The sequence below is a fragment of the Gastrolobium bilobum genome, unplaced genomic scaffold, assembly GCF_033153095.1.
Source record: "Gastrolobium bilobum isolate Gb01-03AN ecotype WA unplaced genomic scaffold, APGP_CSIRO_Gbil_v1 utg17957, whole genome shotgun sequence".
Lineage (NCBI taxonomy): Eukaryota > Viridiplantae > Streptophyta > Magnoliopsida > Fabales > Fabaceae > Gastrolobium > Gastrolobium bilobum.
In genome coordinates, this window is record NW_026895645.1 from 69,413 (window position 1) to 93,067 (window position 23,655).

The 23,655-nt window shown below is 36.9% G+C and overlaps 2 protein-coding genes across 5 annotated transcripts; both read left to right on the forward strand.

Moving 5' to 3' along the window:
* Window positions 1-175: 175 nt before the first annotated feature.
* LOC133286385 (NADPH-dependent aldo-keto reductase, chloroplastic-like) lies at window positions 176-7,806 on the forward strand. Of its 2 annotated transcripts, none has more exons than XM_061483794.1 (7): window positions 176-330; window positions 540-590; window positions 1,095-1,171; window positions 1,269-1,356; window positions 1,575-1,850; window positions 6,947-7,193; window positions 7,433-7,806. In XM_061483794.1, the coding sequence occupies exons 1-7, from the start codon at window positions 211-213 to the stop codon at window positions 7,558-7,560; spliced, it is 987 nt and encodes a 328-aa protein (XP_061339778.1). In that variant the 5' UTR covers window positions 176-210; the 3' UTR covers window positions 7,561-7,806. The 2 variants fall into 2 exon arrangements, with proteins under 2 accessions (XP_061339778.1, XP_061339785.1); XM_061483801.1 differs by having other exon boundaries at window positions 6,947-7,189; window positions 7,474-7,806.
* An 8,339-nt stretch (window positions 7,807-16,145) lies between these two features.
* On the forward strand, window positions 16,146-20,408 carry LOC133286400 (NADPH-dependent aldo-keto reductase, chloroplastic-like). Of its 3 annotated transcripts, none has more exons than XM_061483814.1 (7): window positions 16,146-16,291; window positions 16,494-16,544; window positions 17,043-17,119; window positions 17,220-17,307; window positions 17,518-17,793; window positions 19,549-19,798; window positions 20,091-20,408. In XM_061483814.1, exons 1-7 carry the CDS (start codon window positions 16,172-16,174, stop codon window positions 20,216-20,218), a joined length of 990 nt encoding a protein of 329 aa, XP_061339798.1. In that variant the 5' UTR covers window positions 16,146-16,171; the 3' UTR covers window positions 20,219-20,408. The 3 variants fall into 3 exon arrangements, with proteins under 3 accessions (XP_061339798.1, XP_061339803.1, XP_061339806.1); XM_061483819.1 differs by having other exon boundaries at window positions 19,549-19,791; window positions 20,132-20,408; XM_061483822.1 differs by having other exon boundaries at window positions 19,549-19,802; window position 20,137.
* Window positions 20,409-23,655: the final 3,247 nt, after the last annotated feature.

The following is a 23,655-nucleotide window of genomic DNA, read 5'->3' on the forward strand; positions in this document are numbered from 1 at the left end:
GATGACGTGTGTGCTGATGTCAGTCTTTTGCCTTTTACGATTCTTAGTGTCAACACCGACTAGCGCCGCCTCCTTTTCAAGCTGCTTTCCGTGTCTCATCAGTTCACTTCCTTCTTTAGTTTTGTCTATAAATTGCTTCAAACTTTTATAACTTAAACAGCAAAGTGCCTGATAACTATCATCTAACTAGATTGTTATTATTAAGAGAAAATGTCGAAAACAATTAAATTCTTTCAGTTGAACACAGGTGCCAAGATTCCTTCACTTGGTTTGGGTACTTGGCAGGCTGAACCTGGGGTTGTAGCCAAAGCTCTCACCACTGCCATTCAGGTTTATCTCAAATTATTATTATTATTTGTTCAATGGAATACAATGCACCAAAGATAATTTCTCTAATTGTTTTTTTTTTTTGGTTATTAATATGTAAAATTCAAAGGTTTGAATGTAGCTTTTTTTGTTGTTTTTGTTTGAGGAAACAATTTATTAGTTTTGATTTTTCCTAGGTAGAAGAGCTAACTAACCTATTTACTGTTGCTCAGGTTGGATACAGGCATATTGATTGTGCTCAAGCCTATAACAATCAAGCAGAGGTATTCATCATTCAATATAATTACTTTTGTCTTATTTAAGTTTTTTTTTTTCTCTTATTTATTTTTTTATTTTATTTGAGGGCTAGCGTTGAGGACTAATGAGGTTGTTCTGCTAGTTTAGAAAACAGTTTCTTTGAAAAATATTAAATATATTTGAGTTTAGAAAATAGCTTCTTTTGGAAAAAATTTAAACATATTCGAGTTTAGCAAATAGCTTCTTTTGAAGAAAATGCAAGGCTGAAATTGCATTTAATGAATTATCCTCGACAAAAGTTGAGGAGTTTAATTTTTTTTAATTTTTAATATTTATCATATATGTCCTTGCACTACTGTAATGATAAGATGAGTTGTGATAGATTATTGATTGTGGGTTTGATGCTATTTTACATCTGGGAATTTGTTGGGGTTGCTTGTATGTTAATCTTGTTTTGGGAAAAAAGTGAAAGCTCAAGCATTTTTGTAAGTCAATTGACAATTTTTTGTTTTGAATCTTGGCTTTTATAGATTGGTTGTGCTCTCAAGAAGCTTTTTGATGATGGTGTGGTAAAGCGTGAGAATTTATGGATCACCTCCAAACTCTGGTTTGTTATCTTCTTAAAATTCTATACTCTTTCTGGATGTTGGAACAAATAATTGTGTCTGGTTGGAACAAATGTCTGCTTTCTTGACTATGTCCAGGTGTTCAGATCATGCTCCAGAAGATGTGCCAACAGCATTGGACAAAACTTTGCAGGATTTGCAACTTGACTACCTTGATCTGTATCTGGTATTAAATGTTTTAATTGAAATGTGAATTTATGTTGGCAATTTGGTGGAAGATTAAATGCTCTAATTAAATTGAAAGTATGGTTTCTTAATTGAGTAAACTGCATTAGTTTTACACAAAAAAATGTAGTGCTGAGTTTAATTATCAAGGGTTCATTTCATCCATTAATCTCTTCCTTCAAACAGCTACGCTTATTTATTTATTTTTTTGTTTTTAAGATCCACTGGCCAGTCCGCACGAAAAAGGGATCAGTTGGATTCAAGCCTGAAAATCTTGAGCAACCTGACATACCCAGCACATGGAGAGCAATGGAGGCACTTTATGACTCTGGCAAGGCTAGAGCTATAGGAGTTAGCAATTTCTCTTCAAAGAAGCTTCAAGATCTGTTGGAGATAGCACGAGTGCCTCCCGCTGTTAACCAAGTGGAATGCCACCCAGCATGGCAGCAGCAAAAGCTGCATGCATTCTGTGAATCTAAAGGAATTCACCTTTCTGTAAGTATAGCATATATATATATATATTGCTCAAAAGAATACTAACTGTTTAACTAATTTTTACAATTCAGTTGGAATAATTCGAACTCTTACAGCATCATGGCCAGATTCTTATTTCTTCTAACATATATTTTCCTATTTATGGGATTGCTAACAACATTCCATCTCTAAAATTTCACCTTGTCTTCAAAGTGAAGGATCAAGACATATCATGAACTGACAAATAACTCCCCCAGGTCCCATTGCTTGAGTCTCATTGATATAGTATTTAGTTCACTAAAAACCTTTATCGTACCGCTAACAGCATGTGATGAGGTGCCATAACCAGTTTGACCCTTTCTATTGCACTGCACCCCAAAACAAAACATACCATCAGAACTGTCAAGTTGTTTGTTGCTCCTCTCTTTATTGTTTCCCCTATTTGTTCCTTGCAACACTGTTCCACATGTTTATGTTCTTGAAGCCTCCTTCAACCAAAATCTGAAGCATTTTGGTTATGAGAAACATCCCAAGTTCCATCATTACCAAGTAGCTATAATTCATCTGCTTTGGTCGTGAGATATTTTCGCCCTTGCTCTTCCTACCTGTACATGTCGCTCACCTTATGCTCCTCTTCTTTGTCACCATGGCAAGTCATAATTGTGGTAGCTTCCTTATTTCTGTAATGGTTTTTTTCTTATATTTTCCTTCTTTTAGTATGCATAATGAACGTTGCCACCAAAAACAGATAGAGTCTGCTTCCTCCTTGTTACTTGCATAACAGCTGCACTAACAGGATCTTGAACAGCGCCCATATTGTTCTACATCTTTGCTTGCATTTCATGAAGAGATGCTGCTTCCACTTTGATATATACCAGAAAAACAGAGACAAGAGAAAGAGAAAGAAACTAGAGTCTTGTATTGATTCTCCAGTAGTTACAATATGGTGACCGACAACACTCTCCTACAACTGCAAAGCTGCCCCAAAATAACAATATTAAATGTCTATTCCCCAAACAGAATCTTCCCATATCTTTATAATATGACCTCATACAGCATTTCCCAAGTAACAAACTCATACTGCATTTGAGGAAAATGCTACTGCACTTCTTCATATGATTCCCAAGTATTTTAACATGTAGGGAGGTCTTTCCACTGGATTAAGATTTCCGGTTTGCCTTCCCTAGGGTACCTGGTGCCCAACATTGCAACATGATAGAGTTGCAGTTCCATGTCTTCACTAATACAGCTAGGAAGATGTTGTGGCTGTACCTCAGGACTTACCAGTTTTTTGAGTTGTGAAATATGGAAGGCTGGATGGATTTCAGTCGCAGCTAGCAAAGATTACTTGTAGGAAACTGGTCCTATGTGTTCCTCCACCTTATAAGGCCCATAAAATCGGGGACTATATTTTTCATCCACTCTTTTAGCTAAGTTCTTGAAATTATACGGCTGCAGCTTGAGGAATACCTCATCCTCCACCTGAAATTTCATCTGTCTTTTGCCATCTGCTTTGAGCCTAAGTGAGGTTGGTTTGAGCTCATCCAAGACTTGGTTCCTTTCTTTTAAAAGGTTTTCCACTGCATCTACCTCGGGATCCATGATATTCCACCTAATCAAGACCAGTGCAGGTCAGCCATATAAGGCTTGGAAGGGAGGGTCATACCCGCTGCACTTAGAAAAGTGGTATTATACCAATACTCGGCCTATGCTAGCCACTTAGTCCATTTTTTGGGTTTTTAAGCTAAAAAATATCTAAGATAGGTCTCCAATTTACGGTTACCCGCTTTAGACTGCCCAAATGTTACTAAATTTCAAAGTGGTGCCGGTGATTATAAAGAGTTCTTTCCTAAAGTTGGTGATGAACACTCAATCTTGATAAGAAATAATCCTCCTAGGATATCCAAGTAGCCTTATCACTTCTTTGCTAAAAGAAAGAGCCACATCTAGTGCTGAGTATGGGTGCGTGAGAGCCCTAAAGTGTCCATACATAGTCAATTTGTCTACCATTACCATTATTGTGTCTCCCCCACCTTAGGTTTAAGGAACCCCCTAATAAAATCCATTGAGACATCCTCCCAAACAAGTTATGGAATGGGAAGGGGTTGTAATAAGTCAACTGGCTTCATAGCTTGATACTTGTTTTGTTGACACTCCACACAGCTGGATACATAATATTTTAATGCTGGTTTTCATCACCTCCCAGTACATAACAGCAGATATTCTTTTATAGGTTCGGAAGAACCCGAAATGGCCCTCAAAAGGTATAGTATGAGATTCTGCAATTAGTACTGGAATAGAGAGGGATGTAACTGACAAGACTAGCCTGATCTTGTAAAGCAAACTCCCCTGCTCTAGCATGTAATGTTCATGTGCAAGAGGGTCCTTTAACAAGTCCTGTATCACTGTTTAAAACTTTGGGTTTGCCAAAACTTGCTTATTCAGCTCTTCCCCACTTGTCCATTGAATTCCTGACAGGGTCATACAGCACCTTGTAGTAGCAGATTTTCGAGACAAAACATCAGCTGCCTTGTTTTCATCTCCTGGTTTGTAATGTATTTCAAAGTCATATCTGAGCAGCTTTGTTACTTGCTTTTGTGTGTCTGCATTGATCATCTTTGTTCTAGCAAAAATTTTAAGCTTTTTTGGTTGGTCAGAACCTTGAATGCCTTCCAACTATGTAATGTTTCCACTTTTGAACTTTTAAATCCGTTAATAGTATGATAAAACCATTCTTGTTCCTTCACCCAACAGCTTAAACTTTTGGGAGAGATAGTTGCCTAACATGATATCAGAGCCTATGATCAAGTAATCTAGAGTTTGATCCTTGTTGCCCCCATTCTTGTAATAAAAAAAAGTTAAATTTTAGTACAATGTAAACTAAAAAAATGAGCTTGTGTAGTATCCACCGTGTGTTAAGAGATGTAATAAAATCATTCATGTGCCTTCAACCTATAGCTTAAGCTTGTGGGAAAGTTGGTTGCCTAGAAAACACTATTGCCATCAGTTCCTGTTCATACACAGACTTCAATTGTGCTCTTATAGAGAGGGTCTGGATCCAATAAGAGACTGGTCCTCTACTCTTGCATGAGGACTGTCCTTAACTCTTTGTCAATTACAAAATCATTTGTAATATTTTGCATGACTAATACCCACACCTTCACCATGGCTTCGTTGAGTTGTTAAAAGTCGTGGGAGCTTCTTGATGTCAATAAAAAGTTTCCTTTGTGAGCAACTGAGTTAGGGGTGCTGCTATCTTCCCATAACCCTTCACAAACCTTTAACAATATCCTGAGCCCCAAAAATCACCGTTCTTTCAAATCACGTGGATTAGGCCAGTCTACCATGTGCTGTATTTTGGAGGGGTCAGCAGCAACTCTCTGCAGAAATTATGTGACACAAATACTCTACCCTTATTACAACGAAGATACAATTTTTGTTAACAGTTAGCTGGTGGTTAGGATAGAAAAAGTCTCCCTCAAATGCTTCAAGTGTTCTGCCATATCTTTGCTGGAAACAAGTATATCATCAAAGAATACAAGGATAAATCTCCTTAAACGCAGCCTAAAGATCTCATATATGAGAGATTGCAATGTAGGAGAAGTTCTCTAGACCCCAAAAGGCATTAATAAAAATTCATAATGCCCATCATGACTTGAAAGCAGCCTTTTCTACATCCTCATCCTTTACTCTCATCTTACGGTAACCAGATTTTAAATCCAACTTGCTAAATATCCTGGATCCTTCAAGTTCATCTACTAAATTATCTATGGCAGGTATTGAAAATTTGTCAAGAACTATCACCTTGTTAAAGTCCTCTAATATACACAGAAATGTCATTCTCCATCTTTCTTTTCCACGAGCAATACTGGAGAGGAAAATGGGCTGGTATTGAACCTGATGATCCTTACACTAAGCGTGTCTTGAAAACGCTCTATCTCAGTTTTTTGGTTGTGGTGTAATTGATATGGTCAGATATTTGGTGGTTGGATTCCCTCAATCAACCTTGTAACATTATATTGTCCCCAAGTTTTGATAATCACTTGACCCTAAGAATTACTTTGATATCCCCAATTTGAAAGGTAACAAGCCAAAGTATGCCGGATCCCTTGTAGTTTCAGAGCTACTCCATAACAAATGCCTCCTCATTCACCACTTGACCATCCCCCAGAGTGATGTTGAACTTTTTGGGGCTCAAGTTCAATTGCCAATTGTCGACTACCTTCTGGTCCATAAAATTATGCGTAGCTCCACAATCTATCAAGATGAGTACCTCCCTGTATCTTGCCAATTATCAATGTGCCAACGTCCTTCTCCTATGCTCACTTTCAGTCCTCCATCCTTTTCAACTGCTGTTCGAATTCTCTGTCTCATTCTGCCCATTGTCGGTCCTCCATGAATTTCTCCAGCCATTCAAATATATGCTCCAACTTGAACCGGACTAATAATCCGGTGGATATATCCAAAAATATTTGCTCCAGTGACTCCAACCATGCTTCCATTCTCATATAAACTATGATCGAGCTCCCTAGATTCTAGTGCTCTGATACCAATTGATAGAACTTGGTTCAAGAATGCAAAAAAACTAAAAAAGAACTAGAATTTTATTGATATAACTTCTCCCTTAAGATCAAGAATGAATCTTGTAGGTAGAAGATATAGAATATTACAAAGATTGCTCCCAGTCCCTCTAACTCCAGACTCCAAAGAATACTAATTCCCTGGCCGTATCAACTCTTACTGATAAAGCCTGTCACAATCTATCATTTCCCTTCTTTAAGTAGTGGGATCTCACCTTATTCAGTAACTGCACTAACTTCTAACTAATTTTTACTATTCAGTTAGAATGATTCCAACTACTAACAGCCCACATGGCCCACATGCTGCGTATTTCTTCCCACATATATTTTTCTATTTAGGGGTTGCTAACATACATCCAGTGACTTATAGCAAAATGAGAGTCCACGGAAAGAAAAATTATCCATTTTTAGCTAAAATCGTCTTGAGCTTGTTGAAAATGATTTTGGTATATATTCAAATTCAAATGATAGTAACTCAAAAACCATTCATGATTCTTCTAATATTTGTTATTATTTATATGATGAATTTCTCTTCAGGCGTATTCACCACTGGGCTCACCCGGAATTCTCAAGAGTGACATCCTTCAGAATCCAATTATTAAAGTGGTTGCAGAGAAATTGGGGAAGACTCCAGGGCAAGTTGCCCTTCGATGGGGCCTGCAAGTGGGACATAGTGTGCTGCCTAAGAGCACTAACGAGGCCAGGATCAAGGAAAATTTTGATGTATTTGAATGGTCTATTCCTGAAGACCTCATTGTCAAGTTCTCTGAAATCAAGCAGGCAAGTAATTAGTTAGTTAGTTTCATCTATTTTTTTTTTGGATATATCCACAGGATATCTATTCCTAGGGCTCGAACTCGAGAACTCTGGTTAAGAGGGATAAATTTCTTACCACTTGAACCAATAGTTCTTGGTTTTTTCTTTCTCCAAATATTTGTTTCCTCTACGTTTTTTTGTGGAGGTCTAGACCACACCACTATGCATGTGTGGCACAACAATAATAATGCTAGACATGCTTAGAAGCTTCATTTTTTTTTAATACCACATGGAATTTACTCTTGCAGGAGAGGCTAATTAAGGGTACTTTTGCTGTTCATGAGACCTATGGTGCCTACAAGAGCGTTGAAGAACTCTGGGATGGCGAAGTGTGAGCAGTATGCAACATTGAGATGTTGACAAATAAACTGCTTTATGAGCAGACTGATTCTGCTGTTGATCTATTACCATCTTAAAGCCACCAGTTTGAGTGATTAGTATTTTGAGATTCAGAGAAATGTTGTTATTGATGATAATGCAGAATAACAAACCAAGACTATTTTTTCATTTATAGACTTTGCATTTGTATCCTTTTTAATTGAAAAAAATTGTGGGCAGTGAATTTGAAAACTCTAGTGACCAAAAGAAATTTATAGTTGTTAAATATCATAGCAATTCTCTGGTCCTGTCATATATTTATTTTATTTTATGAATTATTGGAAAAACGTAAAAGGACATTGATATACATGAAAGTTGGACAAAGTTTTGGAATTAATTATGGTAGACTTGTTAGTCACCAAAGTGGCCAAATCTTGAAGAGTTGTTTTAATTTCAAATATTATGAATTTTATTTCAATTACCATGGCTCTGATGCTGTGAATCAAGAGGAAATGATAGTAATCCTTGTTATATTAAACTACACAACATTGGTGCTATTATATAGCAAACCAATTGAAGAATACAAAGAGACACACTCAATGTGGAATTTCTACACTATTAACACTAACACTCTTAACACTCCCCCTCAAGTTGTAGCATATAGATCATATGCTACAAGCTTGATACATAAATAATACTCCCATTAGGAACCAAAAACAACAATGCTACATCAACGAAATGAAATGACCAAGTACAACAAATCAACTGGAATGACCATCAGTCTGAAGAGCTGATAAAGAGACAGTGCTGGAATGGACATCAGAGCATGGATGGTGCCAGAATTATCATCGGCAAGACAACTGAGCTGACCAGGACATCAGCATCAAAATCCCTCTCAGACATTTCATTTAACAGTTGGTGAGCAGCCGTGGTTTCCCCTTGACTATGCTACAAGCTTATTACAAGAAAGACCAAGTAACATAACATCAAAATAAATCTCCTAAATGAGAAACCAAAAATCAACAATGTGCTAAAAATGGCGTCGAAATGAACATCAACATGGAAGATGTCGGAATGATCATCGGCAAAGACAATTGTGCTGGAATGACCATCAACAACATGGATGGTGCTCCCCCTCAAGAGGAACTTCTAAACAGTGCCGGAATTATCATCGGCAAAGACAATTGTGCTGGAATGACCATCAGCAACATGGACAGTGCTCCCACTCAAGAGGAACTTCGGTGTCGGAATTAACATCCGCGGAGACAACATCAGCAACTTGGACAGTGCTCCCCCTCAAGATGGATGATGAATAGTATAAATACTCCATCTTGGGAAGAAAGAAGATTAAAGAAAAACAAAGCTTTGCGGAATCGGAAAAGTCGCTGGAGACGGCGGTGGGTCGTCGGAGACGGTGGTGGATCGCCGAAAAAAGTCGTCGGAAAGTCATCGGAAAATTCGCCGGAGACGGCTGTCAACGGTGGACGACGCGGTCAACGGTGGTCGGTCAACGACAACGGTGGTCAACCCAACAACTTCCCAAGGATCATTCTTTTCTGATGTGACAGATCAGTCTAAGCTGCAGTCACAGAGCATACTAAGAAAAACCCGAAAAGAAACAGCAACGGGAATCCTGCAAGGAGAGTGATATCTATCTATAACCATGTTGAAATTTTGGAAAATAGAACTAAGTTAAACGGATTAAGATTCCTCTTGTTAGGCTCTAGATACCATGTTAAATATCATAGATACAAGAGGAAATGATAGTAATCCTTGTTATATTAAACTACACAACATTGGTGCTATTATATAGCAAACCAATTGAAGAATACAAATAGACACACTCAATGTGGGACTTCTACACTATTAACACTAACACTCTTAACAATAGTCATATTCTCCTTCTAATCAATTAATTGTGATTGATGTCAATATATTTGACAAATCTAGTGGCCAAAATAAACTGATAGTCTTTCTTCTAATCGATTGATGGTGATTAATGTCAAATTGTCAATATTGTATTTATATTATGTGGAGAACTTGGATACCCAATATAAATGAAATGGGAAGTTAAATTAGGTGAATGGATGAAAACCAGTTATCTTTGGTAAAACTGGTACGATAGAACTATTTTGATGCAAGGGTCTTAGTTTGATTCTTGCTTTGGTGAGTCATTTGTATTGTACGCTTGTAGATAACTTGTTCTGGGATCACATGAGTAGTAATTTATTCTTGAAATTGTGAGATTAAGTTGAAGTTCTAAAAGAAAGTGCAATTTATTTTCTTAACATTCCACAAGCACAAAGCTGAGCGCGAGCTTGGGTTCGAATTTTGGAAATAGAAACAGCCTCTTTGATGAGGATAAGGATAAAATTGCATGCAATTGATCGTTACTCCTACTTACCTATATAGGTTGGGAAATCTTGTTCTTTGGAGTTTGCTCTTTTGCCACAAGCACATAATTATTCTTTCGGCCTTTTGCCCCTCATTAATTAATTAATAACCAATTTGTCCCTCCCCCAGAACTATCCACCATCCTGCCCCCATTTAGTCGATCAAGTTGCACTTTTAATCGACTAAGTGAGCAAAATTCAGAAATCAAGAAACACGAATTTTAGTCGACTAAATATTCACCTTGATCGACTAAATGTCGAGCACTTTTAGTCGACTAAGGCCATTATTTAGTCGACTAAATATCGCGGACCAGGTTTTTTAAAACCCCCCCATTTCGCAATGGGGGTTATTTTCAAACCCTAGTCGACTAAGGCCACGCCAAGAACCCCTCTCCTCAACCAAGTTCGAATCTCATCCCTTGAAGGTCCGATTGAAGCATCATTGGTTCACAACTTGCGAATTTGACATTGTAGGTAACGTTTTCTGACTTGCATTTGGTTTTAGGTTTAGGTTTTTTTTTTTCTCCATGCTTTAGTTTCTGTTATTTTAAATTTCTTTTTTTTATGGTAGAAGGTTGTTTGTGGTTTTGTGGCTTTAGGTTAGGGGTAAGGTGTTGAGTTTGATGTGTGGGTAATTGACTAGGGTTGATGTGGTAGCTTAGGGTTAGGGTTAGGGTTAGGGTTGGGGTGTAGGTTAAGGGTTTCTATTTTTATGTTAAGGTATAGGATTGGTTTTCCTGTGATGGGTTAGGGTTAGGGTTAGGGTTAGGGCTGCTGTTTTGGTTGGGGTGTAGGGTTGAGGGTTTGGGTTTGGGTTGCTGTTTTTGATTGGGTTTAGGGTTTGTTTTATGTTTTATTTTAGGGTTAGGGTTTAGTTTTTTATGTTGAATTTCAAATTTTTTTTATATTGTTATTGTCCATTGATATTGTTTCCACTTGCATTGTAGGTACCGTTGTTCCCATGTTCACAATGGCCTTCATTTTAGCCTTCCTATAAGATATGTTGTATCCATACAAACGCTGTACCCTCTCCTGAATAAGAACTGGTTCCAGAGATGGATCTTCTTTTAACATACCTATACAAAAATCAAAGTCAACACAGTCAATAAATAAAACCGTAAAAATAACGTAAACATAAACCAAACATCGCGTAATACATACTTATAATGGCTGCACAGATTACATCAGAATCCAGTTGTCTATGGTCCCGGGTAAGGCCTTGGTTTAGGCAGGTGTGTTCTTTAGCCCACTTACTAACAACCCAAGTATTTCCATTCTTGGGCAACATAGCCCGCATGTACGAGGGACAACCATCAATATGGTGTCGACACTTCATCACAAATCTATGGTTATCGCTTTTTGCCACCACAGCAGTACGATGAGTCTTCATACAATATAATTTGACTGCATGTTGCATTTCAGATTTAGTTCGAAACTCCTGGTACAAATATAATGGATCCCCTAAATGCCAGCCACCGTGGAAGTCATCGTCGCTATACAATATCTCTGTCTCATCATTAGGGTGAGCCCAATTAATGAAAGAATAATGTGGGCTTTCATTCCAAAACGGCTCTATATCGGAACCTACGTCCAAATTCTAGGAGTTTTTCGTCAGTACGATTGATAACACAAATAGGAAATATTCATTTAAAAACTTTAATTTACTATCTTACCACTGCTAACAGGGTCAACACGGAGTGCACGTAATTTTCCAGTAACGGCATTGGTCAAGATGACGCAAAGTAGACTTGTTGAGTATTTTGTGAAGAGGCGTGAAAAGATCCAAAAAGTAAAGGACAAAGGCTGGAGAATTGCAAAAAAGGTTGAGGACTTCTTACAAAAGAATGATCAGTTAACTGTCAGTCTCCGTGTCCGTGTTTTTGATAGAGACTTGCAGTTGTTTGAATTTGAGGATGCCTACAATCAATCTACGCATGATGCCGGCGACATTATGAGGGTTGACTTGCTAAATCGTAAATGTCAATGTGGACGGTTCACAGCTAGACGATTTCCTTGCAGTCATGTGCTAGCGGTGTGCAAGGTAGAAAAATTGAACCACTATGACTATGTCGATCCTGTGTTCTCAATTACACAAATTGAGAAGGTCTATGCTGCACATTGGTTTCCAATGGGTAATGAGTTGTTGATCCCAGAAATAGATGGTCCAACATTAATCCCAAATGCATCTTTGGTTCGTGCACAAGGAAGACCGAAGTCTTCAAGGATACATAATGAAATGGATTGGGTTGAGTCCCAACCCACAAGCAGTCAAACTAGATGCAGCACCTGCAAGCAAATTGGTCACAATAAACGTACATGTCCTATGAGGATTAATCCTAGCTGAAGCAATGTTGTGCATGTATTTAAGGTCTTTTGTAAGAGTTCATGTAATTTTTGTAAGACATTGTGATGTTACTTTGTGTTACTGTATAACGAACTTATGTAATTTGACATTTCATTTCTAAGTCCATTATCTAACATTGGTCCATATTGATAGATTGAAACTCATAACTAATACTAATATTACCAAAAAATGAAATCACCAAGTTTCGGGGAGCGTAAACAAACGGTTTGGGGTAATACGTACCCAATCGCATACGAATCCTGTACAATACTATTTTGTACCTGAAAGTGTGTTCCCCAAGTCATTATATGCGTGTACATTGATATTCGATCGGTTCCGTGCCAAAAAAAATTGTGCAAAACAGAATGGGGTGTCAAAACCAGTTATTTAGTCGAGCAACCCGTACTGGTTTAGTCGACTAAACTGTGTAGTCGACTAAACCAGTACGGGTTGCTCGACTAAATAACTGGTTTTGACACCCCATTCTGTTTTGCACGATTTTTTTTGGCACGGAACCGATCGAATATCAATGTACACGTATATAATGACTTGGGGAACACACTTTCAGGTACAAAATAGTATTGTACAGGTTATAAACCACGAATGTACATGTACTGCATAAATGCTCCAAGTTAGGGTATCCGAAACTTGTGTTCTTATTTTAACTCTGTTAAGGTCACCTGTTCTGAATTTCATTGGACATTTTAGATCCGTTGGACTGTGATTAGACACAAATTGAAAACATGAAGGTAAAAGATATTTGTTCCTTCATTTGGTAAACAAGAAAACATCAATAATTACGTAAACGGTTCACAACATTATGGGAACATCAAATAGTTCATTTCATAACCATAATATTACATAAGCTACAAATGTCAAATAGGAAGACCGAAGTCAATTACATAACAACATACACTAGAAATGTAAAATAGAAACATAAACCCTAAATCTAATCTTCATCCTCCTCGGACGCCGTCTCCTCGTCATCATCATCTGACACATCAGCCCCCTGCCCTGCAACATCCTCAATCTGCTGTCCTCATCCAAGCTCTAGACGAGCAAGCCTATCTTCAACACCCTTGAACCGTCCCTGTATATGTCTAAATCTTTCATTTCCCTTCTGCACGTGACTCTTCCTCCATTTTTTGTGTTTCAGCGCCATTTTTCCTATTTTCTTCAGCGTGGCGTTTATGCCCTTCATGACATCACGTAATGAAAACCCACCCTCAGGCTCAGCTATCTCCTGCTAGTCACCCTCATCATCATCGTCATCATCATCCTCCACCTCGGGGTCAACCATGTCTACAACTGGAGCAACATCAGGAACCTCAACATCAGCCGCACCTGTGAACTGCCACACTCCTGTTTGGGGGTTCTTTGTCATCTTGCACTGCTCTAGTAGACGTTTTCCAAACTTATGATTATACCCTGTGGTCTTCTTCAAGGTCACATTACCCATGGGAACATCAAAATGCTCCAATATCCTCTGAACAAGACAAGCAAATGGAAGTGCACCCTTGTGTTTGGCCTTATACATCATCCAACACACGTAGTGCCTCCAGTTCACCGAAGTACCATGTCGGATAACCCACATGATGGGAATGTCATGCTCCAACACCCTGGAATGATTGAACGCTCGCGGAAACAAAATGTGGGTGATGACATAGTGTAGTATGCGGGACTCCACAGTAAGCAACCCCACCGTATAGGCAATGTGTTGCCCACGGACTCTCCTCTGCTCCTGCACGGCATCACCGCGTGTATATCCTGGAAGTATGGTCCCGCTGTCTGCGTCATATTCCACAGTCTGCGCAGAATCAAAGTCATACCCCAGTAACTCCAACCATACCGGAGCCGTCAAGATGATGTCCACCCCGCAGACCCTAGACCTCAGCTCACCCTGATGGTAGCTGAGATTATGGTAGAAGGCCCGTACATGCAGCTCAGAATATGAACACGACAGTTCAGCCAAGGTCCTAAGATGTGATTCCTCCAACCACCTCACAATGTTAAAACCTTCTTGTTCAAAAAAGGCTGTATCAAGTGATTTGGCCCCACAAATCGGTCGGTTAACAAAGTCACGGACAAAAGATTCATGAACCACCGGGTTATTCTCGAACAAGTATCCGAATGGGAGGTCCACAGCAGCGGGGTCTTCCTCTTGTGGCCTTGACGAAGACGGACGGTCTTGTCGTAGCTTCTGTCGTCTCTCATTTCCAGTGCTAGACGATCTTCTACGGCCAGCCATGGGAACAACTGTACCTACAATGCAAGTGGAAACAAAAATCAATGAACAATAACAATATCAAAAAATTTAAAATTCAATATAAAAAACAAAACCTAATCCTAAAATAAAACAGAAATCAGAAACCCAATCCCTAACCCTAAAACAGAAACAGAAACCCTAACCCTCAACCCTAACCCTAACCCTAACCCTAACCCTAACCCTTACCCTAAACCCTAAAACAGAACACAAAAACCCATTCCTAACCCTAAACACTACAACCCAAACAAAACAGCAACGTAAACCCTAACCCTAACCCTAACCCTAACATAACCCTAACCCTAAGCCTAAGGCACCACATCAACCCTAACCCTCACCCTCACAACAAACTTAGCACCCTACCCCTAACCTAAATCCACAAAACCGCAAACATAAATCAAATGCATGAAGAAAACCAAAAAAAAAACTAAACTTAAAACCAAATGCAAGTCAGAATACGTTACCTAAATGTCGATTTCGCAAGTGTGAACCAAGGAAGCTTCAATCGCACCTTCAAGGGTTGAGATTCGGACTTGGTTGGAGAGAGGGGACGAAATGCAGCGATTTAGTCGATTAGGGTTTGAAAATAACCCCCTTTGCGAAATGGAGGGGTTTTTGAAAAACCTGATCTGCGACATTTAGTCGACTAAATAATGTGCTTAGTCGACTAAAAGTGCAAACAAGTTAGTCGATTAAGGTGAGTTTTTAGTCGACTAAAATTCGCGTTTCATAATTTCTGAGTTTAGCCCATTTAGTCGATTAAAAGTGCAACTTAATCGACTAAATGGGGGCAGGATGGTGGATAGTTCTGGGGGAGGGGCAAATTGGTTATTAATTATTTAATTAGGGGCAAAAGGGTCAAAAACCCTATAAATTCAACTATATATTTTAAAAAATACACATTTAAATATTTCTATTCTTCAAAATACATAATTAAATTTATAAACATAATCTTTCTCAACCCATATAAAAGGAGAATGATTCTTTTATAATTTTTTTTATAAATTACATCGTATATGACGAATCATACACTCTTGATTAAAATATGACAAATGATATTTATTATGTAATTTATAATCAAAAAATTTATAAATATAATAACAATAATATATCTATTAATTGCTTTTTAGTCGTGATGACGTGACGTGTGTGCTCATGTCAGCCTTTTGCATTTTCAAAATCTTAATGGTAATAACACCGAACAGCGCCGCTTCCGTATCCAAGCTGCTTTCCATGTCTCATCAATTCAATTTTATTTTATTTTTTTAATGATCTGAAGGTATCTAACACGATATTCTCTGACTATTTTTTTTTGTCAATACGACTCATAAGGCTAACTTTTTATTTAAATAAAGGTTGTATCGGACATTATTACTGAAAGAAACATGAGACTAATTATTCGAAGAGAAAATTTTCCTCTGCCCCAAAATTTTTTAAGAATTTAATTTGGTCAAAATTTGAATCGTGATCAAAGAAAATCCTTAGATATTCACTTGCAAACTGAACCCATTTCACTTTCTTCGTTAGTTTTGTGTATAAATTGCTTCAAACTTTATAACTTGATAGCAAAGATCCATTACTAGTGCTTGATAACTATCATCTAACTAGATTGTTATTATTAAGAGAAAATGTCCAAAATAATTAAATTCTTTCAGTTGAACACAGGGGCCAAGATTCCTTCACTTGGATTGGGTACTTGGCAGGCTGAACCTGGGGTCGTAGCCAAAGTTCTCACCACTGCCATTCAGGTATAACTCAAATTATTATTATTATTATTTGTTCAATGGAATAAAATCCACCAAAGAGAATTTCTCTAGTTGTTTTTGTTTTTGGTTATTAATATGTAAAGTTCAAAGGTTTGAATGTAGTTTTTTGTGTTTGGGTAAACAATTTATTAGTTTTGATTTTTCATAGGTAGAAGAGCTAAGTAACCTAATTACTGTTGTTCAGGTTGGCTACAGGCATATTGATTGTGCTGAAGCCTATAACAATCAAGCAGAGGTATTCATCATTCAATATAATTAGTACTTTTGTCTTATTTAAGATTTTTTTTTTCTCTCTTATTGATTTATTTATCTATTTGAGGGCTAGCGTTGAGTACTAATGAGGGTGTTCTGCTAGTTTAGTAAACAGTTTCTTTGAAATAAATTAAATATATTTGAGTTTAGAAAACAGCTTCTTTTGAAAAAAGTTTAAAATATTGGAGTTTAGCAAATAGCTTCTTTTGAAGAAAATGCAAGGCTAAAATTGCATGTAATTAATGAATTACCCTCGACAAAAGTTGAGGAGTTTAATTTTTTATATTTATCATACATGTCTTTGCACTACTGTAATTATAAGATGAGTTGTGATAGATTAATTGTGGGTTTGATGCTATTTTACATCTGGGAATTTGTTGGAGTTGCTTGTATGTTTATCTTGTTTTGGAAAAAAAGTGAAAAGCTCAAGCATTTTTGTAAGTCAATTGACAGTTTTTTGTTTTGATCTTGGCTTTTATAGATTGGTTCTGCTCTCAAGAAGCTTTTTGATGACGGTGTGGTAAAGCGTGAGAATTTATGGATCACCTCCAAACTCTGGTTTGTTATCTTCTGAAAATTCTATGCTCTTTTTGGATGTTGGAACAAATAATTGTGTTGTTTGGCTGGAAAAAATGTCTGCTTTCTTGACTATGTCCAGGTGTACAGATCATGCTCCAGAAGATGTGCCAACAGCATTGGACAAAACTTTGCAGGATTTGCAACTTGACTACGTTGATCTGTATCTGGTATTAAAATGTCTTTATTGAAATGTGAATTTATATTGGCAATTTGGTGGAAGATTAAATAAATGCTCTAATTAAATTGAAAGTATGGTTTCTTAATTGAGTAAACTGCATTAGTTTTACACAAAAAATGTAGTGCTGAGTTTATTTATCAAGGGTTCATTAATCTCTTCCTTCAAACAACTGAGTTTATATTTATTTTCTTTTTTTGAGATCCACTGGCCATTCCGCATGAAAAAGGGAACAGTTGGATTCAATACAGAAAATCTTGAGCAACCTGACATACCCAGCACATGGAGAGCAATGGAGGCACTTTATGACTCTGCAAAGGCTAGAGCTATAGGAGTTAGCAATTTCTCTTCAAAGAAGCTTCAAGATTTGTTGGAGATAGCACGAGTGCCTCCCGCTGTTAACCAAGTGGAATGCCACCCTGCATGGCAGCAGCAAAAGCTGCATGCATTCTGTGAATCTAAAGGAATTCACCTTTCTGTAAGTATAGCATATATATATATATATATATATATATATATATATATATCAACTTATCGTTTCTCGAACTGTTTAAAATAATTTTATCTCTGGTTACTAAATCATAATCGTATAAAGATGGATCAATGGTAATAAAGAAAAAGAGAGAGAAAAAAGGAATCACAACCATTCAAAGGTGAATCAATTAATATAAAGAAATAAATAAACAAAACGACGTAGTTTTAGGACAGCTGGAGATAAACTTATTTCAAGTTGTCGGAGAAATGTTTTTCCACATATATATATATATATATATATATGGCTCAAAATAACACTAACTGTTTAACTAATTTTTACAATTCAGTTACAAGTCAGTTGGAATAATTCGAACTCCTTACAGCATCATGGCCAGCTTCTTATTTCTTCTAACATATATTTTTCTATTTAGGGGATTTCTAACAACATTCCCCTCCTAAAATTTCACCTTGTCCTCAAAGTGAAGGATCAAGACATATCATGACCTGACAAATAACTCCCCCAGGTCCCATTGCTTGAGTCTCATTGATATAGTATTTAGTTCACTAAAAACCTTTATTGTACCGCTAACAGCATGTGATGAGGTGCCATAACCAGTTTGACCCTTTCTATTGCACTGCACCCCAAAACAAAACATACCATCAGAACTATCAAATTGTTTGTTGTTCCTCTCTTTATTGTTTCCCCTATTTGTTCCTTGCAACACTCTTCCGCATGTTTATGTTCTTGAAGCCTCCTTCAACCTAAATCTACATCATTTTGGCTACGAGAAACATCCTAAGTTCCACCACAGCCAAGTAGCAATAACTCATCTTCTTTGGTCATCCTGAGATACTTTTTCCCTTGCTCTTCCAACCTGTACATGTTGTTCACCTTCCGCTCCTTTTCTTTGTCACCATGACCTGGCCATAATTGTGGTAGCTTCCTTATTTCTGTAATGGTTATTTTTTTCCTTGTATTTCCCTTCTTTTAGTATCCATGCATAATGAACATTGCCACCAAAAACAGATAGAGTCTGCTTCCTCCTTGTTGCTTGCATACACTAACAGGAATCTTGCTTGATGTTGATCCTCCATGAATTTCTCCAGTGTTTAAATCTTTGTTTCAGTGACTCCAACCATGCCTCCATTTTAGTATAAACTATGAATGAGCTCCCTAGATTTGAGAGTTACTGATACCAATGGATAGAAATTGGTTCAAGAATGCAAAAAAAACTAAAAAAGTAACTAGAATTTTATTGATATAACTTCTCCCTTAAGATCAAGAATGAATCTTGTAGGTAGAAGATATAGAAAATTTCAAAGACTGTTCCCAGTCCCTCTAACTCCAGAGAATGCTAATTCCCTGGCTGTATCAACTCTTACTGATAAAGCTTGTCACAATCTATCAATTCCCTTCTTTAAGTAGTGTCTCACCTTATTCACTAACTGCACTAACTTCTAACTAACTTTTACTATTCAGTGAAAAGTCAGTTAGAATCATTCCAACTACTAACAGCCCACATGCTGCGTATTTCTTCCCACATACATTTTCCCATTTAGGGGTTGCTAACATTCATCCAGGTGACTTGTAGCAAAATGAGAAATCCAGGGAAGAAAAGTTATCAATTTTTAGCTAAAATTGTCTTGGGCTTGTTGAAAATGATTTTGGTATATATTCAAATTCAAATGATAGTAACTCAAAAACCATTCATGATTCTTCTAATATTTGTAATTATCTATATGATGAATTTCTCTTCAGGGGTATTCACCACTGGGCTCACCAGGAATGCTCAAGAGTGACATCCTTCAGAATCCAATTATTAAAGTGGTTGCAGAGAAATTGGGGAAGACTCCAGGGCAAGTTGCCCTTCGATGGGGCCTGCAAGTGGGACATAGTGTACTGCCTAAGAGCACTAACGAGGCCAGGATCAAGGAAAATTTTGATCTATTCGAATGGTCTATTCCTGAAGACCTCATTGTCAAGTTCTCTGAAATCAAGCAGGCAAGTAGTTAGTTACTTAGTTTCATCTATTTATTTTGGATATATCATCAATTATCTGAGTAATCTGATTTGAGCATTGTCGGATTTATTATAGGCTATAGCTCTCCAAAACTATTTTCTCTAGGACTCGAACTCGAGATCACTGATTAATAGGGATAAATTCCTTACCACATGAACCAATAGTTGTGGGTTTCTTATTTCTCCTCATATTTACTTCCACTACATTTTTTTGTGGAGATCTAGACCACACCACTATGCATGTGTGACACAACAATAATAATGCTAGACATGCGGAGAAGCTTCATTTTTTTTTAATACCACATGGAATTTACTCTTGCAGGAGAGGCTAATTAAGGGTACTTTCGCTGTTCATGAGACCTATGGTGCCTACAGGAGCATTGAAGAACTCTGGGATGGCGAAGTGTGAGCAGTATGCAACATTGAGATGTTGACAAATAAATTGCTTTTGGAGCAGACTGATGTTGCTGTTGATCTATTACCATCTCAAAGCCACCAGTTGGAGTTATTAGTATTTTACATTCAGAGATGTGTTACTATTGATGATAACGCAGAATAAGAAACCAAGACTTCATTTTCATTTATAGACATTTTATTTGTATCCTTTTTTATGAAAAAATAAATTGTGCGCAGTGAATTTGTAAACTCTAGTGACCAAAAAAAATTGATAGTCATATTCAAGGTAGTTCAAATCGAGATTTTATGTAAAATTAGAAGGGAGATAAAAAATCATAAAATATAAAATTGTAATATAAAAAAACGTAAAAAATCATAAAAACGTAAAAGCGTTTGGAATATTAGTAAAATCGTTTTGATAAAAAGAAATCGTAAGAACGTAAAATCGCAGTGAGAAATCACCATTTTAACTACCATGATCATATTCTTCTTTCTTCTAATCAATTGATGGTGATTGATGTCAATATTGTATTTATAATTTTGTGGAGAACTTGGTTAACCAATATAAATGACATGGGAATTTAAATTAGGTGCCTGCATGAAAGCCAGTGATGTTTGGTATAACTGGTACGATATAACGATTTTGATACAAGGGTCTTAGTTTATTATTGAAATCGAATAGGAAGTGCAATTTATTTTCTCAACATACCACAAGCATAAAGCTGAGGGCGATCTTTGATCATTATTATCAAGGTCAAGATTTCCGATTTTGAAAATTGGAACGGCCTCTTTGCAAAAAGGTAGGGTAACATTGTATGCAATACACCCTCACTCCTATCCATCCATCCATGTAGATCCGGAGATCTTGTGCTACGGAGTTTGCCCTTTTGCTATAAGCACACAATTATTCTTGATCGTTTGACATTGTTTAAAGGGATAGGATATTGTGACACCCAAGTTATGTTACACCCCTGTGACACCCATTCAATCTCACCGTTAGATCGCTTATGTTGATTCAACGGTTATATTTATTTCCATCTTTGTATGGTCATGATTTCCCAAATTTAAAGTGAAAGCATTAAATATGGGAAATCATAACTATACAAAGGTAGAAATAAATATAAAATATTAAATTTGAGAAATCATGACTATACAAAGATGGAAATAAATATAACCGTTAGATCAACATAAACGATCTAACGGTGAGATTGACTAGGTGTCACATGGGTGTAACATAACTTGGGTGTCACAATATCCTATCCCTTGTTTAAATATATTATTTATGAGTGTTAGTATCATTTTATATCAATTTAAGTTACACTCTTAATCTTGATCGTTGATTTTATTTATATCTAACGGTTCTATATCATCCACATAATGAATTCCTAGTTGATCCTTAATGCGTTGAAGTCTTGTGTCAAAGTTGTAATACCTGGCCACTTGCAGGATCAATGAATGTCCTCACAAACTAACGCGAGACTTTCTCACAAACTAACACGAGACTTTTCAGTGTGTTTTGTCCTTAGGAAGTGTGCTTTGTCCTCACTCATACACTTCCTGATAAACTTCCCAAGAGGTCACCCATCCCAGAATTGCTCTAAGCCAAGCATGTTTAACAATGGAGTTCTTAAGTTATGGGCTACCGAAAAGTATATGCATCTTGTTAGTATAGGTAGTACATGTTAAATCCTTTTAAGTCATCATCAACTGTACAGTCCCATACCTGTATAGCCTCTAGATCCCTCTCGTTCTGGTGTTGATTCGATTCATTCATGTACCCCCAGCTGGAAGCCTGCCAAGAGTCATTCCTGTCCATGTCTTATCTCTTTTGCACCAGTAATCACTCTCAACCTTCATCAGCCCTTGGGATGATACAAAAGTCAACTCTTATATTAGCAATTTCAACTCTAATGCTAGTGAAGCTCGCCTCTATCTCAAGATACATTTGAGTGAGAAATATCATGATATCAACCAAGGAGTTTTTTCATAACTTCATCCCACATATGAATTACACGGGAGCATCAAATTTTGAACTTTTACATGTTATATATAATTTGATTCCCGCTAACCCTCACTTTCTCTATTTGAGTTTGTTATAATAAAAAGTGAGGAAATTGAAAGATAGAATGAAAGCTGAATTGGAAATTATGAACTTTATTAGATTGACTTGGACATGAGTATATTTACATAACACTAACATAGGTCGTTATGAGCTTTTGATGAGCCAAACAATAAAGAATGAGAAAGAGTTGCAAGTAGCAAGATTAATAAGCAATGACATACAAAAAGACATTATGAAAAAGCTTGAAGATCAAAGTCAAAATGAAGACTTGAATCACAAGCAACCTTGAAGATCAAGACATGAGCAAAGCCTACAATGCAGGTAGATTATATCCTATTAGACTTTGATGTACAAAATTGTTTCCATTATATCATTTGAGCCTAGATGTCATAAATGACACCATATGCATGAGATTTTCATGGAATCACATTTCACATGCATATGGAAAGGTTTGAAACTTGAATTTTAAACTTAGACACTTTGCTAGAGTCATTTGTGAGATGAACAAGCATTAAACTCAATTAGAATTGTATCTGAATGCATATTGTTTTGAAAACTAGCCATCTGCACACCATTACTTGCATAATTGGTGTTTTTTTATCCAAATAATGGGTAGTTACATGATTATTGGGTTCTTGGAGTAATCTCCACTTAAGAGTTCACTTCCTGCATGAAAGGTCAGATAACATAACATAGAAACATTATATAGTTCATAACATACATGAGCCTTCCAAGAGCTTGGATCCTCAATGAAAGTCCATACAAACCCTTCCAAGAGCTTGGGTCCTCTAGGAAAGTCCATACATGATAGTCCAAGGGCTTGAGTTCCAAACATAATACATTTCCAAGAGCGTGTGTCCTTAAGGAAGGTACATGCATATATATATGTTCATTGGCTAAAAACCACAAATCACTCAATCAATCATAACATATACATATCTACATGAATGCAACTATACTAAGTATCTAATACCCATTCAATCATACCAAACATATAACAATAATCTCATTGGAATGGTGGAACAGTCAAGAGAGAGTAAAATCCCAAGAAAACAAGGTTTACCTCGTGTAGATCTTTCCTTTACAAGCTTACTTTATATCCAATCACAATTCCACAAAGTCCATGACGTGAGCTATCGAACTCACTCAAATTAATCAGGTTTGTAAAAATAAAGATTTGTAATAAAGTGGGCAACCTGAATCGTTTCTCAAGGAACTTGCAAGGATCTTAATCGATCAATTAAAAACAAGAAGTAAAAAAGGGGGTTTGTTTGATTAAAAATAAAAAGTAAAAACAAGGATTTTAAAACTAAAATTATCAATTAAAAGCAATCAACCAAAGAATTACGATTCCAAGATATCCATCATTAGACAAATGATTACCAAAT

Excerpts from the sequence above, each read along its gene's own strand:
- LOC133286400 (XM_061483814.1), top strand. The coding sequence starts at position 16,172 with ATGTCCAAAATAATTAAATTCTTTCAGTTGAACACAGGGGCCAAGATT. Across the intron at positions 16,292-16,493 it reads TTCTCACCACTGCCATTCAG|GTTGGCTACAGGCATATTGA; the intron begins GTATAACTCAAA and ends ACTGTTGTTCAG. Across the intron at positions 17,120-17,219 it reads TGGATCACCTCCAAACTCTG|GTGTACAGATCATGCTCCAG; the intron begins GTTTGTTATCTT and ends GACTATGTCCAG.
- LOC133286385 (XM_061483794.1), top strand. The coding sequence starts at position 211 with ATGTCGAAAACAATTAAATTCTTTCAGTTGAACACAGGTGCCAAGATT. Across the intron at positions 331-539 it reads CTCTCACCACTGCCATTCAG|GTTGGATACAGGCATATTGA; the intron begins GTTTATCTCAAA and ends ACTGTTGCTCAG. Across the intron at positions 591-1,094 it reads CCTATAACAATCAAGCAGAG|ATTGGTTGTGCTCTCAAGAA; the intron begins GTATTCATCATT and ends TGGCTTTTATAG.